This window comes from Calonectris borealis, chromosome 1, assembly GCF_964195595.1.
Source record: "Calonectris borealis chromosome 1, bCalBor7.hap1.2, whole genome shotgun sequence".
NCBI classification, from domain to species: domain Eukaryota; kingdom Metazoa; phylum Chordata; class Aves; order Procellariiformes; family Procellariidae; genus Calonectris; species Calonectris borealis.
Genome location: NC_134312.1, coordinates 40,032,500 through 40,050,816, shown reverse-complemented (window position 1 = coordinate 40,050,816; position 18,317 = coordinate 40,032,500). Strand labels below are relative to the sequence as shown.

General features: G+C 45.7%; 2 protein-coding genes and 1 long non-coding RNA gene across 9 annotated transcripts in view; 1 reads left to right on the top strand and 2 right to left on the bottom strand.

The window, feature by feature from the left end:
- Positions 1 to 127: 127 nt before the first annotated feature.
- Positions 128 to 18,209, bottom strand: YEATS4 (YEATS domain containing 4). 6 transcript variants are annotated; one of them, XM_075149737.1, is made up of 8 exons: positions 17,639 to 18,031; positions 8,079 to 8,168; positions 5,175 to 5,294; positions 4,619 to 4,685; positions 4,425 to 4,519; positions 2,872 to 2,964; positions 2,707 to 2,794; positions 128 to 695 (listed from the first exon to the last, which is right to left on the bottom strand). In XM_075149737.1, exons 1-8 carry the CDS (start codon positions 17,651 to 17,653, stop codon positions 526 to 528), a joined length of 738 nt encoding a protein of 245 aa, XP_075005838.1. In that variant the 5' UTR covers positions 17,654 to 18,031; the 3' UTR covers positions 128 to 525. The 6 variants fall into 6 exon arrangements, with proteins under 6 accessions (XP_075005838.1, XP_075005827.1, XP_075005806.1 ...); XM_075149726.1 differs by lacking the exon at positions 4,619 to 4,685 and having other exon boundaries at positions 17,639 to 17,737; positions 17,870 to 18,031; XM_075149705.1 differs by lacking the exon at positions 4,619 to 4,685 and having other exon boundaries at positions 17,938 to 18,209.
- On the top strand, positions 5,671 to 8,084 carry LOC142082093 (uncharacterized). 2 transcript variants are annotated; one of them, XR_012673572.1, is made up of 3 exons: positions 5,671 to 6,327; positions 6,408 to 6,555; positions 7,373 to 8,084. It is a non-coding gene; the product is annotated as an uncharacterized LOC142082093 (long non-coding RNA). The 2 variants fall into 2 exon arrangements; XR_012673573.1 differs by having other exon boundaries at positions 7,041 to 8,084.
- The window catches only part of CPSF6 (cleavage and polyadenylation specific factor 6), a 44,814-nt gene continuing 34,578 nt past the window's right edge, over positions 8,082 to 18,317 (bottom strand). Inside the window, exon 11 of the mRNA XM_075149573.1 lies at positions 8,082 to 8,168. The gene's annotated coding sequence lies outside the window, so the exon portion shown is untranslated. The remainder of the gene's footprint in view (positions 8,169 to 18,317) is intronic.

Here is an 18,317-nt window from a genome sequence, read left to right as displayed (position 1 = left end):
ACAGACATGCAGAAATCACTGTAACCAGACTTAGGCAACTTGCATACCATTATATTTCTGCCTTAAATCAGAGTATGCTATTTACAATTGTTCTTGAAGCCCACAACTGGACAGAGACAAAAAATACTAAAATAAAAACCCACATATTTTATTTTCAGCTTTAAAGATGCATCAGTAGAAAAAACAAAAAGTAAACACCGTCATTTTGTAAAATCACATTGAACTAACACAAGACTTAATACAAAGTTTTTATACACCACTCAAATGCAGTTAAAAAAAAAAATAGTCAGGTCTCCAAGACCCCTTCTACTTGAAATAAATTGTTAAATATCCGCAGATTTTAACTATAAAACAAGGATACATTCATTCTTTTTTCTTCCATTTGTGAAGTCGATTGCCACATACTTCAATCATTTGCAAGTGAAATTCACATAGTCTCAGTTACAGAATTCAAGAGAACACATACAATTCCATGATTGAAGTCCTTCCGGTTTCAGTATAGGCTCTTTATCAAGTCAACACTCATCACATATCTTTAGACTGATCATCTTCTTCAAGTTTTCTGATTTCATTCTTTAAACAGTTGATGGTTTCACGACTTGCTTTTAGTCTTTCTTTAAGCTCAGCAATTTCAAAACTAGTTTTCTTTTTGGCAGCTTCCAGCTTTTCCCTGGTTTTCACTTCAAGATCTGCAACTGCGGTGGTGATAAAGAAAAATAAATATTGTAAGTACCATGAAAAGTTGTAATTTTTTTTTTTTTTTAATTGCAACAGTAATTTGGATGGTGTGTGTCCTGAAAAAAATCTATCTGCTAGCCTTAAGATGCAATGATTGTGGTCAAAATGGTATCCAAAAAACCCCTGGAATTAAAAAAAAAAAAAAAAACAAGCTTGTTTTGTGGCCTCATTCAGCCCATCAGTTTTGTGGATGGAGTTATATAATTCACTAAATCATTTTCCAGAGTTTTTTAAAGATTAAGTGGGGAAAAAAACTGACATGGTGACAGCAAATAAATGGAGGATTAGAGAAAATTACAAATAGTTTATATGTGGTGCCCAGTGACAGCATGTGAGGCCATGGGCACGAACTGAAACACAGGAAGTTCCCTCTGAACATCAGGAAACTTTTTTTACTGTGAGGGTGACCGAGCACTGGCACAGGTTGCCCAGGGAGATGGTGGAGTCTCCATCCTTGGAGACAATTCAAAAGCCAGCTGGACATGGTCCTGGGCAACCTGCGGTAGGTGGCCCTGCTTGGGCAGGGGGTTGGACAAGATGACCTCCAGAGATGCCTTCGCACCTCAACCATTCTGTGGTTCCCTTTCCATGTACTGTAACCACTTTCTACACTCCGTCTCATTGGAGTTTAATTCTATGTATCTAAAATATTTAGTGGCGCTGCCTTTGCTTTCATGAATACCTGACATTAGGACATCTCAATCTGGTTTACTGAGATGTCCTTATTTTTTTTTTTTTATTTGCTTACGCACAAGTTTTTGGACAGTGCTGGTAAAGCCAACAAATCTATGGAGGCCATGGATATCCCTTTATATCCCACACATTATGGGCAGTGACCAAAAAAAAAAAAACAACCTTAATTTTTATCTGCTTCAGTAGCACATTTTAAGGAAATATATATATAAAAAAAAACACTAAAAATTTCTATCTACACTCAGGAGAAACATCCAGAAATTTTAAGTGAGAAAAGTTTAAATTTGGACAAGACTTTTTTATGATTCAAATTATTAAACATTTTCTACATGTAAACCGAAACATACAACAAAAATCCACCTCAAGACTGGCTAAACAAGTAGCTCACATGTCCACACACCCGAATAGACATGAGGCAAATCAGAACCCTAGCTTTGTACAGCTTCAAACTCATAACCACTCTTAGCTCTAGGTATTCACTGTCTAAAAATACCTGACATTTGTTGTCAGGGGAACATGCAGATAAGCCAAAGGCCAGGTGAGCCGGACTACGATGGTGTTAAGAGTTTGTAACTAACAAGGTAGGATTTGGGCTCAATAATTAATTACATTTGCTTTCTGAAAGTAAAAGATAAGAGATGAAATTCAGAAGATCAGAACAGAAATCATCACTAAATGCATTATATTTTATGAATCGATGTATTTTCATTTCTTTAATTCCCTTAATATTCTCGTTTACATTTAAAGACACAAAGGACACAAAGAACATTAAGCTATACTGAAGAAGCATGTTATGAAATGACCTACAGTTAAAGAATTAGACAGAAGGGAAAAAGACAGGAAGAGCTTTCAGACACTACTCTATCCCAAAAGGGTTGCTGCTTTGACTAAAACAGTACTAACTGTTCCGTATTTCAGTGCTGAAGTGTGATCCTGGCTTGCAGTTATCATCCCGATGAGACGAAAAGAACTTTATCACAAATACAGTGGCCTGAATTTATTCTCGGTTTTAACTCATTTCAAATGAGGCGTAGATCATGCCATCGCTTCTAATACTGAGTTATTTGTAATTCCTTTCTTTTCAGCAGGCATACAGACCTGAAAATCTTAGAAGTTTTCGAATAGGTATTAATATCTTTGCAACAGTTGAAACTAATTTAATGAAAAATACCACTTTTTAGCAGCATCCAAATCCTTTGTACTATTACAGCCCAGGAAAAAACTAACAAACTATTGTTTATTTCTAAAATTAAAATATTTTAGTTTTCAACTTACATTCTGTTTCATGCTTATAAGCACCTAGTGTTAGCTGACGAGATGTTGTTAACAGCTGCTGCATCATCGCAGTAGGATCTTGAAATATCTAACGAAGGAAAAAAATACATGGTATCAACAATACTCTTCAAAATAAAGTGAGGATTACATTAAAAATTTTCATACCATTTCATCATAGAATTCAGAAACTACGGTTTTCTTTCCCAGGATAGCATTGGTATCAGACTGAAAAAGCTTCAGCAAGTGATATAAGGTTACCTACACAAAGACAGAATTTTATTAGCTTGACAATTGCAGGGAAATGCAAATCATCTTCTAGGTATCAACAAGCAGTATTTGTTCTTACTAAACAATTGTATATGATTTAAAAATATTTTAGGAATGAAAAAATAAGTGTCATATAGCTTCAATAGAATTACTTAAATTTGATTGTGAAACACACCAACTATCCAAAGGCTTCTTGATACTTTAAAAATGTCTCGGCAAGTGATTTGGGATTGGTGTATAAAAACGACTAAGAAAACCTTATTGTAAACATTTCCAAATAGATGATTTAGTTCAAACCGACTTTGCCAGTGAATCGGTTAGAAACTGCTTTCTGTGACCTTATCATCCCTTCTTGTGTAGGAAAAACACCAGGAGGGCCCGTGAATAGCTTTTCACTGAAATTTCTCTCTACGGAGTTACTCTTCCATTACCGTACTGCAAACGGCAGGAGCTGGAGAGGAACGGAAGCCCTCTGTCCAGCTCTGAGGAACTGCTGACCACTTGGACCATGACCTGGGAAGAGGGCATGCAGCCCACAGTTCTTCCCTTGCATAAACAGGCCCAGGAATGGCCATGGAAGAGCGAGATACCTGACTCGGGTCGGTAATTCCTGGAAAGGAAGAACACAACAGGCACTGAAACAGCCTTCCAAGAACAGCAGCAAAGAAAAAACACCCAACCAACTTTAGGACAGCTTGGTCAAGCTGTGAACGGAATCAGTATGACCGGTCAGGGTGCTACTGAGCACGACCATGCAGGAAGTCCTTTCTAGTCTAGTAGCAATTCTCATCTATTCAAGAAAAACATAAAATTCAGTTTTCCCCTCATTTGGCAAAAAATGGCTAAACAAAAGGATCGCTGTAGTTCACGCGACAGAAGGAACTTTCAAGAAATAAACATCTCATTCCCCTAAAATATGGTAATCGAGTTTCCCACCTAAATCTGGATAAACAAACCTGCGAGATATGTCTAAAACACAGGATGGGAAGAAAGAAATTCATTCCAATGCTTTATTCAACTGGAGAAGTGTCTTAACCTGGTGTGCTTAACAAAGAGGCTAATGCTAACATAATACCTTTGCTGCTCTTGACTGATTTTGACCAAATCTGATAGACCAAAAAAAAAAACCAAACCTAATTAAAATACTCAAATATCCTAGAACTAGGAAGCTACATGGAAGAGAAATCCTCAGCATGTGCTCAACCCAGGTACGGTGCAACACGTGGTCACGTGTTAGTGTCAGAGGAGCCGAGTGCAGGAAAAGCAGTCATGAATGCCAGTAGTAAAGCACAGAAACAGGAAAACGTGGCCCATCATTAAATACATTTCCTACAAGAACAGGCTTTGTTACTTCCATGGCTGATGGGACTTACTCTGACCAGCAATGTGCTACAGCGCAGCTTTAGGCCACCATAATTAATTAAGTGTTGTTAAAAGTTTAATGTACTTACAGGTCTTTCATTTGGATCAATGAAAAATATCTTAATGATTATTTCAAATTCACCCCAGCCTGTTTCGGTGATTTCATACGGTGGTTTGGTAACAACTGCAGTAAGAAATAGAAGTGTTAATACGGGTGATAAAGCCGCAGCGGAACTAATCAAAATCCCAGTTCTAGGAACAAATGCCCAAATGCAAAACCCACCTCTCAAAGGATTACCGTAGCTTTCATGTAACTTGAATTGAATTTTTTTCACATAGGCAGACATATCCTAAAATAGAAATGTCGTTACTTCTGATTGTTTACACAGCACACCAAACTACTGTTTATTCATCCATCCCACGTGCCTATCATTTCTTCTGACATAGCTACCTTTAAAAACGGTAGGAAAGCAAGACAGTAAATCCAAGAATTAGCACTGCCCCACGGTTCTGTCGTGACTCTGTCCCCATGAGTGCTCTCCACTTTTCCCTGACCTGGAAGATCACTCCAGAAACACAGAAGGAACGTGCCTTCCCTCTCTTTTCCCTTTTCGGAACCCACCAGCCTGTGCCTTCCCTCCCCTGCGCCCGAACACCCTCCTGCCCGTCCTCAGGCCCCGGCTGTTCACAGCCCTGACCCGCGGCCAGGGCGCTCGGCCGGGCTGGCCCAGAGGCGGCTGCCGCCCGCCCCCTCCTCCCCGGCCCCGCAGCCCCAGGCGTGACGCCAGCGGCGCTCTCCGCCCGTGACGCACTGCAAGGCCGGCACGTCAGCGCCTTACCTCGTTTCTGTAAGGCTTGACGTACACCGTCCACTGGTGCGTGTGACCATCTTCCTCTCTTTTCTTCCCGAAGTACCGCGCGACGTTTCCGTACACGATCGGCTTCACAATGGTAACGCCCTTGAAAAAGAAGAGAAAACCAAACGCGACGCGTTCCGGGAGGCGTTCGCCGCGCTGCTCTCGTAGCCCGAATTGCGCTGGGGTCTGCAGAGGCCCCGCCGAGCCGCTCCCCCGCTCCGCCCGCCCGGGCCGCACCTTCACCCTGCCCCCGGAGTCAGGCCCGAACTCAGCCATTCTCTTAAACATATTGCCCCGGAGGGGGCGCCGCCCGCAGCCGCGCCGCCCGCTCTCGCTCCCGCGCCGCGGCCGCCAGGCCAGGCCAGGCCCGGCCCCGGCGCAGCCCAGAGGGTGGCGCCCGCCGCCGCCACCGCCCCGCGACCGCCATCCCCCGCGGCTTCCGGCGGCGTCACCGCCGGGCGGGGCGAGGCGGGCGGGCTCGCCCCGCCGGGCGCAGGCGGCGGCGCGGGGAGCGCGGCGGGCGCCCCAGCCCAGCCACCGCCGTGAGGGGCTGCGGAGGTGCGGAGAGCACCGCTGCAGTTTGCGTCTCCTGCCGAGGCCCGGTGAGCCTAAAATGCGGCTCCCTCTCCCGGCTGCCCGTGTCCTGCCGCGCAGCTTCGTCGCTCTAACCCAGCCAAACCCGCCGGGCGGCCGGGCCGGGCCGGTGGCTGCAGCCCCCTCCGCAGGTCACGGACGCTCTTCTGGCCGAGCTCGGCAGTCCTTAAAAAAGGAGGCAGGGAATCACGCCAGCATGTTTTTCTTCTTTTCATATTGTTACCCCAACAGCCTTCAGACACGCCCTCGGCCGGTGCTGCTGGTGCTCAGCGGTGTCGCTGCGGGCCGTCCCCCAGGAGCCGGGCGGTGCCGGCTGGGAGGAGGCGCCCCAGAGCGGTCCGGTGGGGCTGCGGCACGTCCTGACAGAGGGAGGCAATGGGAGGGAAAAGCCTCTGTCAGGCACAAGAAAAGGGAAAAAGGAGGGTGGCAAGCATGCTAAAAGTTGTGCAGCCGCTCTGAACTTCAAAATACTCGGTCTATGGGCTGACTGCTCCAGGAATTTTTGTACATCTTTGGAATATATAGGATATCGCCATCTTTGGTAAGACATCATCTTCTCATCTAGACAATAAGACCAAAAGCCAGAGATGTGTGGCGATTTCTGCATTCTTCTCTTTCTAGTTTCTGTGGAAAAGCAAAGACCTTTCCTCTGGCAACTTTCAATTACCAGAATACAAGCAGAATAAATCCAGTGAAGCAAGTCCACAAATGATGCAAAATAAACTAGGCTGCAAGAGGATGCTGCATTCCATGCATTTATCTTTGCAAGGTAAAGTTAAAATATAAATGAGGCTACTAGGGTGACAACAACTAGTTTCTGCCACCGTTTTATGGTTGATCTCCTTTGGCCATGGGTAAATAACTGCGTTGTCAGTTGATCGTCTTGGTAGATAACTATTCAGTTGGGCTGTAGTACAGCAAAAGGGATATCTCACCGCAAGCTAACAAGTTATGCTTCTGGTTCAAAGTTGTACGCAAGTAACGCCCATAATTAAGAAAAGTATAAAAAGATATGAGAAGGAAAGATTCCAGCTGTTGCCATTTTGTTTGCTCTGTGAACCTGATGGTTCTTTGGGGGAACAAGGTATTAAAAATGAACTGACACAGTTTCATTCTGCTTAGGTGTGAGCAACTCATGTCGGCAGTCCTTGTCTTCATCAAAATGAGTTGGCTTAGCAGGACCCGTTATTTACATTGCCTTCTAGCACAGCTGACATAACAATATATGATTGAAATGTTTCCTTGTTCTTGTAGGAAGGCAGACAGCTTCCCACGGTACTCCGAACAGCAGCAGAGGACAGACAACTCTTAAAACCATGTTAATTACCAGAAGTGGCAGGCCTGATGAGCATCTGATGTTACTTTACGTTATTGATTCACTTTGGGGCAGGGAGCGTGCCTGCCTGCTGGGCTGAATGAAGCCAGAGGTCCATGTGGACGTGGGTTTGCGCTGTATCGCTGCATGAGCCCACCAGCTGGCTCTGAACTGCTGGCGACTCCAGAGCGATGCCTGCGTGGTTCCTAAGCAGGGTCACACGTGAGGAGCTGTGCTGACCCAAGGGTAATTAATAATTTCTGCATTTCAGGAGGAGGTGAGACTGAGGGAGTTGCTGATTTGCAGTGTTGATCCGTGCCCCAGTTGCACCCTCTGGTCAGCCCAGCTCTGTCCATTCCTACGATGGACCGGGGAACTCAGAGGACTCCTCTGGGGAGCTGCAGCCAGACCATGCCTGCAGACCGCTCTCCAGAGCTCTCCTTCCCGTGGCCCCCCAAAGCATGTGTCAGGGCTCCTGGCAAATGAGAAGATGGTGAACGCCATGCCTAACCCACTCCTGGGAAGCAAAAATTCCCTACCCCCTTCTTTGCCTGAACTAGATCTTTCGTGGACAGTGCTGCTCAGCTCTGAAGTATTGCAGCTCTTCTCGTTAAAATGAAGCAAGTTGGCGAGACTTGCGGGCCAGTCTTTTGCAAGCGGTCTCTTCAAAGAAAAATTAAATTTCCTGAGGTTAGTATAACTTCTAATTAATAAACAGCTTCTATGGAAACCTCTTTAGAAACATTAAGACGGACAAAAAGGGGAATGATGCAGTTCCTGCTGTAAAGAAACCTTTTCCTCCCATGTGTGATGACTGCCCTGCAGATCTCCCTTTGGAAAGGGGGAAGGGTGGGCTTGGACGTTGTTCTGCTTTGTTTTTTAAAGACAGGGCTGTAACCAGCCTTTGCTTAATCTAGTTACAACTGGAATATGAGAGGGCAGCCCATCACAGCACCACCTGCAGAAACCGAGCTCACCTGAGCAGGGGATGTTGCACACGTGCTTGGCCCTCGGGGTCCTGCCACCATTGCACCACCACCGGCTGCTGGTCTGTGAGATCCGTGATTCTGATACAGAAAATCAAAATGATGATTGTATAGGGAATGCGTATGATATGGGGAGTCCTTTTATTCTTTAATTCAACCAAATATGAAAAACACATGCAACATGTCTTAACTTCAAAATGTCCTTGGAAAACCCAACCTGGGATTTCTGCTTTTGGAAATGAATTCCAGTATGCTTCTGTACATTGCTCTCTCTATATAGAAGCACAACTCAAGCACAACATACATTTCCACAAAAACAACAGAGGAAAATACTACCACATCCAATTTATGCAGTGGTTCTGACCGTTTTTAATCCATGCTGGCCTTCACTTGGACAGAAATGAAGCGCAAGTAAGGAAACTCGGGAAACCAGTGCAGTGTTGGGGCCCTCTCGCCACTGTTACTGCCTTAAGGGTGAAAATGCAGACACTGGGAATGGCCAAAAAAATAATTCCTGCCAAAGATAACCTTGTTTCTTTGCTGGCTCCTGCCCATATGAGTGCGGGTGGCCCAGCTGCACACGCATCTCATGGGACGTGGACTAGCGGGCGGGCTGTGGCAGGCAGGGTGTGCTCTGCAGCGGCAGCTCCTGTCACGCTTTGAAGCTGTCGATAGCCACAGTGGGCAGAGCTGCCCTCATGTGTGGCCCCGAGGGTGCTTTTGGCAACCACTGCAGATGTATCCAAACAGACCTGCTCACCTTGCTCCTGCTGCCAGGCACGTGCCCATGGAGCTTCTCGCTGCACAAATACCTGCTCACCAAGGCAGGAGCAGAGGTTTTGGTGGGGGGCCACGCTCAGGGCTTTGCTTTCCCTCCTCATGACCTACCTGCCCTATTTTGTCCTATTGATGTGCCGCTGTGTCTGCGTCAGGGCAGCAGGCAGGAGGAGGGATGGGGACAGTGGTTCTCGTTTGAACATGAGCGTCCCATGGCCAACACATGGATTGCTCCCCAGACCCGGGATCAGCGCCCGTGTGCGCTTCCTTCCAAATGCAATGGGTTTAACAATAGTCTGTTGCCACTGCCCCGCTACTCCTTGTCTCTAGGTCCCATAGCAGTGCCTCTGCCCGCCCGTCTTGCTCTGCGCTCCCACTCCTGCTTGCTCCACAGCTTCACCTGCCTGCCCCGCTCCAGCTGCCCACCCGCTGCAGGCAGATGACCGGCAGAGGAAGGAACTGCAGCAAGTAAAAGCAGTGCAGTTAGGAACTGGGGAGGTGTGATGAGACAGGCTGCTTCTGGGAAAAGCTTCCTGATGACCACAGCTCTATTAGACTGTGGAAGAGCGGCAGGGAAAGAGACAGTTAGGAGAAAAGCGGTAGAAAATAGCTGCAGTCTGTGCCAGCAGAGATGGACCAACCTGATGGGATCTTAACCTCTAAGCTCTGGAGGTTAAGAGCTCACTTTAACAAAGCTTGTTAAATGGAAATTCCCACCCCACGTGCTCCCTGGAAGTCACAAAAGCAGACTTACAGAGTCCCAGGCTGTGTTCCCAAAAGTTACGCAGTCCAAGACGCTTCATAGCTGCTGCCAACTCACGCCTCTCATAGACCTTCCCCTGAGCAGCCAGGGGTAGGAGGCAAAATGGAAGGAGTAGCCAAGACTTGATGTTGCCAGGGTAGTGCACACAGCCTCTGAACACCGAGACCACAGGCTCTCCTGCGCTTAACTCTTAACCTTCTCCCACCCCCTTTTGGTTCCTCTGCTCCATAGTAACCAGAAATGCAGCCTCTTCAGTACACGGGCATTTCCCGACACTTAAAACATCACTCCAAAATTGTCAAATTTCTTATACAATGTGGAAAGCCATAGGAGGACAGAGTAACATTATCTCAGAAGAATGTTGTTTAAATTCTGTTGCAATACCTACCAAAGAGGGAGTTTGCTATCTAAACTCTGCTACTCAGATTCGTTACGAAATTATTATCAAAGTCATGGTCTTACTGCATAGTTACTGCTCATCATAAATCTATCGCCATTAACGACCTAACAGAAATAGCTTTAGGAGATAAAGAAGTTTTAACTGGCATAATTACTGTGTTATCCTCTGGCTCTGCAAAGGTGGTTTTTCTAGTCAAGTGCTGAAGTATGGCAGTACATCCTTTGTGTATTGATACAAGCAACCCCGTCACACTGCTTGCTGTCTGTTCTTACATGGCGTCAGGAGCAATGCTGGGTTTATCAGGGCTCGGGGTGCACGGGGGCCGTGAAGCCAGTCACTAACAAGTGAGACGGAGCATCACGCGGGAGCAACGGGGGAGGAAGGAGCACGTGCAGCCTCCTTAACACCCATGACGAATCAAGCTTCCTCTAAGATCTCCCCAAACGGTGAAGCATGAAAAGCTCCCAGCACTAGCCACCAGCACCTACGTATTGTTCATGTTCTGATAGTGGAATTAACATGCAGAAGTGGGTTTTACAGCTAATCTGGAGCCCTGAGGTTCAGCTTGTACAGGTTTTTTTCAGTGGGCATGGGGAAGCTGAACTACTGCAAGCGGATCTACTTTTTAATGACATTCAAAGCTGGTTACTTTTTACTAAACTTTGAAATTCAGATCTGCTGCATTCATTTCAGAAGGAAAATGCTGGCAAGAAACAGTATGCCTGCATACAATCTTATTTGATTTGCTTTGTTAGGGCAGCTTTGCATGGGGAATTGCAGGAACTTTGATAGGTGGGCTGGAAAATCGTCTGTCATGTTCAGCAACCTCTTTTAAAGAGATCAGCTTTTCAGTGTCCCACTTCAAATCGCAAGTCTGTTAGAGAACAGCAGCTTCTAACATTGCCCCTAGACTCCATCTTCCACGCTAAGCCCCTCGATGATACTGACTGCATCATGGTATCTGCTAGTTCACTTTAACAACTGTAAATTGCACTTCTTTCTCTTTTTTGAGGATTAATGTTGCCTCATAGTCAATCAAGTAGCCTGGGAGATCCGAGTTCTTATCTGACCTGTGCTAAGGGCAATAAGTAACTAGGCAAAGGGACACCTAAATACCATAGCTATCCAGTAAAGGTCTCAATTTCTTCATGATAAATGCAGCTAAAACCTTCTTAGTCTTCAAACTTAGATTTGTTATCCTCATTATTTTTATTCTCTTATTTTTAATTTGACTCTAATAACTAGAAGTGTGCTGTCACCAACAGGGAAAAAACAAAAATCTTAAGAAATTCCTGTCTTGCAATGCACAATTAGTATTTCTAAATACCAGGTCAGAAATGCGTGGCTGTCTCTTGGTCAAACAGAAATATTCACTGTTACTGCCTCATTCCCCTGCCAGTGGCGGTCTGCCAGCTGCAGATGTTACCAACCCTGGCTGATCTGTTTGTTTTACTGCTGAGTGCCAAATGGGGTACTTGAAGCCATGCTTTGAACTTTAGGGTATCACAGGACAGTTGAGGTGGGAAGGGACCTCTGGATGTCATCTGCTCCAACCCCTCTGCGCAAGCAGGGCCACCTAGAGACGGCTGCCTGTGTCCAGACGGCTTCTGAGTACCTCCAAAGATGGAGACTCCACAACCTCCCTGGGCAACCTGTGCCAGTGCTTGGTCACTCTCGCAGTGAAAAGCGTTCCCTGACGTTCAGAGGGAACCTCCTGTGCTTCAGTTTGTGCCCATGGCCTCTGCTCCTGTGAACCTGCAAACCTGGGTAATCAGAGATTGCTTCACTCCTCACAGGAATGAATGCCTTTCAACCACAGCCCACAGCACAACCAGGGGAAGCGCCTCGCCCATTACGAAGGTGAGTGAGTACAGCCCCGGCAGCAATTTGACTCCTGTTTGAACCAATACTGCAAATTCCTATGAAGTCTGCCGAAACAGTGACGTGTCGCAGAAAGTTTTGCAAGGTGTTCGAGAAGCTCCGTGTTAAGCTTCTTCAGGGCGATGCCCTCCAATCACCCTGCCCACACTTGCTTAAATTAAGGAAACAAAACCCCAAACCTCCTTTACCCCCCTCCCTCCAGGCCAGCCCGTTACCACCATCAGCACCTTCTCCACAGCCCCTGGCCTCGTCCCATTTTACCTCCACCTGACAAACAACTGCAAGCTCTTACCCGGCTGTTGCCCACAGCACTGCAGTGGAAAGGAGAAGCCCTGCAGGTGTTTGTCCTCTAATCTGTCTGCTGATCCCCTCCTTGCTGGCATTTTGTGGGGAACTGCACTGCCCGCTCTGTGCCTACCGACACAGAGGAAATCGCCTCAAATGGGGCAGTCTTCAGAGCAGTCACTTTCAGAGTCACAAGTAGGTTGTGGCATACGGCCAGCTATGGGGGAAAACCTTTGTAGAACGAAAGTGGAATGAAAAAATCTGTGCAACAAGATGACGTGGGAAGGACTGGAAATGGATGGGAATGTTTGCACTAGACCGTGTTTCCCAGGTTCCTGCCTATAGCAAAGGGCTGGGAGTGCCCTGAAGAACACAGGTGCTGAACCTGCTTCTGCCAACCTTTTTTCGGGGCCTGCTGCACGTGATCTGCCACCACGACATAACTGTTGAGCCCAGCCTCTGCCCAAGTGTGCAGTTTAGGTGAAGCGTTATCATACGCTGCTGTTGTGAAAGAAATGAGCCATGTACAAGCAGCTGCCTGCTCCTCACAGAGCCGAGTCCTTCTCCTGCCAGCCGCCTTTACGTTTCATAACTCCCTCAGACAGCACGGGCATACTGGCATATTTAACAAATAAAGAACAACTTCCAACTTGAAACTGGAGGTTACCAAAATTACCAGGTGCTTCAACATCCTTACCCAGGTTAGGTCAATCCAAAATTTAATTCCAGAATTGTGGTTTTAAATTCACCAATTTTTTCAAGTTGAAAAGAGGTGGGAACATTTTTATTTTTCGTAAGGGCATTACATACAATCTCTCAGGAGTGGACCTTGCACATGTGTCATATGAGGCTTTCCTCAAACTTCTTCCAGTCCTGCAAAGGACGAACCCAAGTGGGGGAAGAGGCCGCCTGCTCCAAGGATCAGGCGCAGCTGGAGGTAGCACAAACCTGGCTCCAGCAATGAACACTATACCACTGTCCCTCTTGCTAACCCCGATGGTTTTAACAGACTATTAATTTAATTTGGTGGTAACACTTTTTTGGTCTTGGCAACTTGCCAGTTTGCTAAATAAAGACTTGAATTTTTAGAAACCTTCCCTTCTTCTTCAGTAATGCACCCAAGTCCCTCACAGTTAAAAATCCAAGCTAGTTATTACTGTATTATAACCAAAAAAATGCTAAAGGAGGTGATAATGCAGGTTATTATAACCAAAAAAATGCTGAAGAAGGTGATAATGTAGAGGTTAAGAGTTTTATTTCTAAATTCATTTTGAGTAAAAGGCATAAAATTACTTTTTTTAAATATTATAAATAACTGAATGGAACAGTCAGGGGATAACTTAAAATTAAGAGGTCACAGTAGGGATCCCACATGACAGGGGAAAAAAAAAGTTATTTTTCTGAAGTATCATACTGTTAACACTGCGAAAGAAACACCAAGAAAATTTTCCTGGACTCCAGCTGAGATGGAAGCCAGCCAGCAGATAGCTTTAATCATTATGGAGAATTTATACTTACACAGAGAAGCTCAAAATACAGCTTTTCTTGTAGAGAAAAAGGCTAATCACTCTCATCTGTTTTTATAGCTGCTAATAAAACATTGGCCTTCTCTGACCCTTTTCATTCAAAGTTCTTTATGTATTAAAAAAAGAACCCACCACACAATTTAGACATTATTTCCAACAGTTTATTCTGCAGGGCTCTGTTGGCTGTTCTACACTGTTCACCATTTTCATTACCCTTACACTACAGGGCTTTGAGAAAGTGCAAAGATTCCAGGCTAAATGATTTAGGAAAGTGAGAACTAGAGTTTTAATTATGCATATGCTCCAATTAACTTTTTGAGGTGGGAGAGCTCAAGTCCCTTATAGCTTGACCCATGAATAAGGATTCTGTTTGGGATGAATGGTCTCTGTTTTCATCCCCTCCCACCAGTGCAGAGCTGTAACACACCCGGGCAGAGCCAGGCATTTTTTAAGTGAAGCACAGTCTGCAGATTGTAAAAGGTGGCGAGGGTAGCTGCCTGCCTGTCAAAAAGTAGTAGATGGCTCTGCCTGGATGTGTTAGGGAAAGGGGATACCAGCGAGCTTTAGAGATCAGTTTTAAGCATCAGTTCAACCATTCTGAAATACAGTAACTCTGTAGAGCTCCCTGCTCCTTCAGAGGCGAACGCTGCCTGTTCCACACGGGAACCCACCCATCTTCTGCCAGGTTTTGGAGATGCATTCAACTACAGCCAACATTTTCTCTGCCTGTGTGGACAGTATCTTCCAGCGTTTTCAGTGTCAAAGAAAGGCTTCTAAGCATTAAAGTATTTCTTTCACTCCAAGTGTATTTATATAGGAAAACATGCACAGGAATCTAACAGCAGTGCACTCAAAAGGTATTCGAAATAATAGGCAGAAAATAAGGCAAGAAACAAGGACTTTTTCATGAGGTGTCAAGGCGAGGACAAAAAAAAAATACAGCTTTTTTATTTCATGGAAAAAGGACTTGTTTATTTCATGGAAGAAGCAACTGCCATCTTACCTTCTTAAATTTAGGGCAGTTGAGGATTATCAAATCTAGTTCTGCTGACAAAGCTCATAACTCATAAGGAGGTGGTAGGTGGGATAAACACCCATGGGCAGATATGATATCACAGTAATTAGACAAAACAAGGGTCACAGACGTAACAATTAATGAGATTATGAATTAAGCCAAGAGGAGTGGAGAGGTTTTTTCATGCCACTAGATGGCAGGAAGAGACCCTTTTACACCACTTGGGCACCGCTGCACCACTTTGGACATATCCTTCCTTGCGTGACAGAATACCTAGAGGCCCAACCTCACCATTAACATACAGGATAAAAAGAGAAAATCTACTAAATGAGTGCCAATGCCAAGTAGATTCAAGTGTTTTGGAAAAAATATTCAGCAATACATATATATACACATATTTAAAAACACCTATCATTTCTGTAAAATTGAGAAACCCTGTTTGAGAAGAAATTAATTCTATTTCCCACTTATACAAAAGGGCACAAGGTTTAGAAAACTTACAGCTACTGCAGTCTGATGGGAAGCAGAGTGCTAACAATTTTCTGCAAATTGTTCAGAAGAGATGGATAAACAGATTCAGATAATTAAAAGGGATAGCAATCTTCTACCTGCAGCAAAAAGAGCTATATTTCTACAAATAAAAATGGCTTGCAATTGTTTTTCACACCGTCTCTCAGGAGCAGTAAAAGAGCAGAGTAAGAAAGACAGAAAATTTTTGATTACTTTTGAACACCATATACTTTGTGACTCAGCATTAAAAGCATGAACTGACCGGCATCTCACTGTTTTCTATAATATTATACATTATGTTACATGAAAAGGGAGAGTTTCTTCTCTGGCTCCCTTCCAGCTCAAACTTACCCAGCAGAAGTTCCACCTGCTCGTTTAGCACCAGCCTTTCCCCTCCCTCGGCCCAGGGACAGCACCACACCTCTCAGCTTGCAACATCCTTGAAAATAAACGCGCTGCCCTCCCCTAGCTGCCCCTGCATCAAACTGCTTTGCACCTTTCACACACCCCTCCTTCCAAAGTCTCCAGCCGAAGAAAGGAAATATGTTCCCACCTCACTCTGGCCTCTCTCTGTTGCCCCTCCAAAGGCTCTCTCCTATACATCTCCCAACAGGTTACTTTTCTGGGATGTGGGGCAGGCTTATCGCCCCACCTCCAGCCATTTACTCACATTTTTCAGAAGCAATCGCTTGCTTTTGGATCTTAAGAGGTAAAATAGATAAAAATTCAATGTGACCAATACACTTTCTTCCTCTTGCAGTCCCAGTTAACTGTCCATCTCTTATACGCCAAACTCTCCTGAGCAGCAGCGGCCTTACCTGCTCACAAAAGAGCATCAACTCTTTAAAAATAAATTCTTCACTATGTTTGGAGTAATCTGTGTTGTTAGCCAAGATGCATTCAGAAAGTCAGGCAGACGCGTCATGCTTTCACTACTTTAGGATATGCCAAACCCACTGTTGCAGGCATCAAGTGTGCAGACTGCATTCCTTTAACAAGTATGCTATGCTACCAGGTGGTTCTCTTTGGAAAAATACAGAGGTTAATTCGGCAAACATCTTTCTCGGTTGACTATCTCATTTCTGAGAGTGTGATGCTCTCAGATAGGCCTTCAGGAGGACTCGGGCAATTCCCAATGCAAAACAGAGGTTCTGCCCCCAAAATTATTAAATCAGTGTTTCCTTGCATGGCATGTCATGATTTTGTTATAGTCCAGCATTTCAGGATGAGTTGGGAATAAAGACATTCAGGTACCTGCATCTGATTTTCCTGTAATAATCATAGAATCATAGAATCGTTAAGGTTGGAAAAGACCTCTAAGATCATCGTGTCCAACCGTCAACCCAACACCACCATGCCCACTACACCATGTCCCTAAGGGCCTCATCTACACGTCTTTTAAATACTTCCAGGGGTGGTGACTCAACCACTTCCCTGGGCAGCCTGTTCCAAGGCCTGACCACTCCTTCAGTAAAGAAATTTCTCCTAATGTCCAATCTAAACCTCCCCTGGTGCAACTTGAGGCCATTTCCTCTCATCCTATCGCTTCTTACTTGGGAGAAGAGACCAACACCCACCTCACCACAACCTCCTGTCAGGTAGTTGTAGAGCACGATGAGGTCTCCCCTCAGCCTCCTCTTCTCCAGACTAAACAACCCCAGTTCCCTCAGCCGCTCCTCAGAAGACTTGTGCTCCAGGCCTTCACCAGCTTCATTGCCCTTCTCTGGACACGCTCCAGCACCTCCATGTCCTTCTTGTAGTGAGGGGCCCAAAACTGAACACAGTATTCGAGGTGCGGCCTCACCAGTGCCGAGTACAGGGGCACGATCACCTCCCTACTCCTGCTGGCCACACTATTCCTGATACAGGCCAGGATGCCGTTGGCCTTCTTGGCCACCTGGGCACACTGCTGGCTCATGTTCAGCCGGCTGTCAACCAGCACCCCCAGGTCCTTTTCCTCCGGGCAGCTTTCCAGCCACTCTTGCCCAAGCCTGTAGCGTTGCCTGGGGTTGTTGTGACCTAAGTGCAGGACCCGGCACTTGGCCTTGTTGAACCTCATACAGTTGGCCTTGGCCCATTGATCCAGCCTGTCCAGGTCCCTCTGCAGAGCCTTCCTACCCTCCAGCAGATCAAGACTCCCGCCCAACTTGGTGTCGTCTGCAAACTTACTGAGGGTGCACTCGATCCCTTCGTCCAGATCATTGATATATTGAACAAGACCGGCCCCAGTACTGAGCCCTGGGGAACACCACTCGTGACCGGCCGCCAACTGGATCTAACTCCGTTGACCACAACTCTCTCTAATGTTTGTAAAAAAGGTATCTTTGTGATCAGAAGCTACACAGCTGCTACAATCTGTATCTTCCTTTACTCAGCCTGCACAAACAAACTTACCTTCCACAGCTTCATACAGACTTTGCTTTGCTGATTTTGGAGTTTGATTTGCTTTCTGCTGCTCTTCTCTTTTGCAACTTACCATCTCCCCTGGACCAGCTGCAATATTATGAAAAGGTTTGAAGGACAAACCAGGGGAGAACAAAAAGGTAGAGAACAGCACTAATACTCTGAACCTGAGCATCTCTCCCCTCCTCAAATGTAACAGGGGTCGAAAAGGACTCTACTTACTCAATGTCTGCTTCCCAGCAGGTGCTTAGGTGTCCTTCATTTCCACAGAGACACCTCAAGCCTCTCACCGATCAGTAACGCTCCTCTATTGGCAGGAAACGAAGCAAGATGCCAGCTTTGCAAGAGGAGAAAGTTCAGTAGTGCCTTCAGTGAGGCTGGCTCAGAACGGGTGCAGTAGCAGACAACTTTCTCTCTGCATGAAGATGTCCTGGGGACTTCACTGTCCCACCACCTGGGCTGCAAAACCCGCAGCTGAACATCCGCACAAGAACCCAGAGCTACCTCACAGTTCCTGCAGTCCAGAAATGACCCTTCAATTGCAGCTAGCATAAGAACCCATTGGCTCACACAAATGACTGCTTTAGGCTCCCTTGCTAAACCTTCCACCTCCCTCTCCTCCCCAAAACTTACCAGTCAATATTAAGGGCCACAGAATGATGCTACTCAG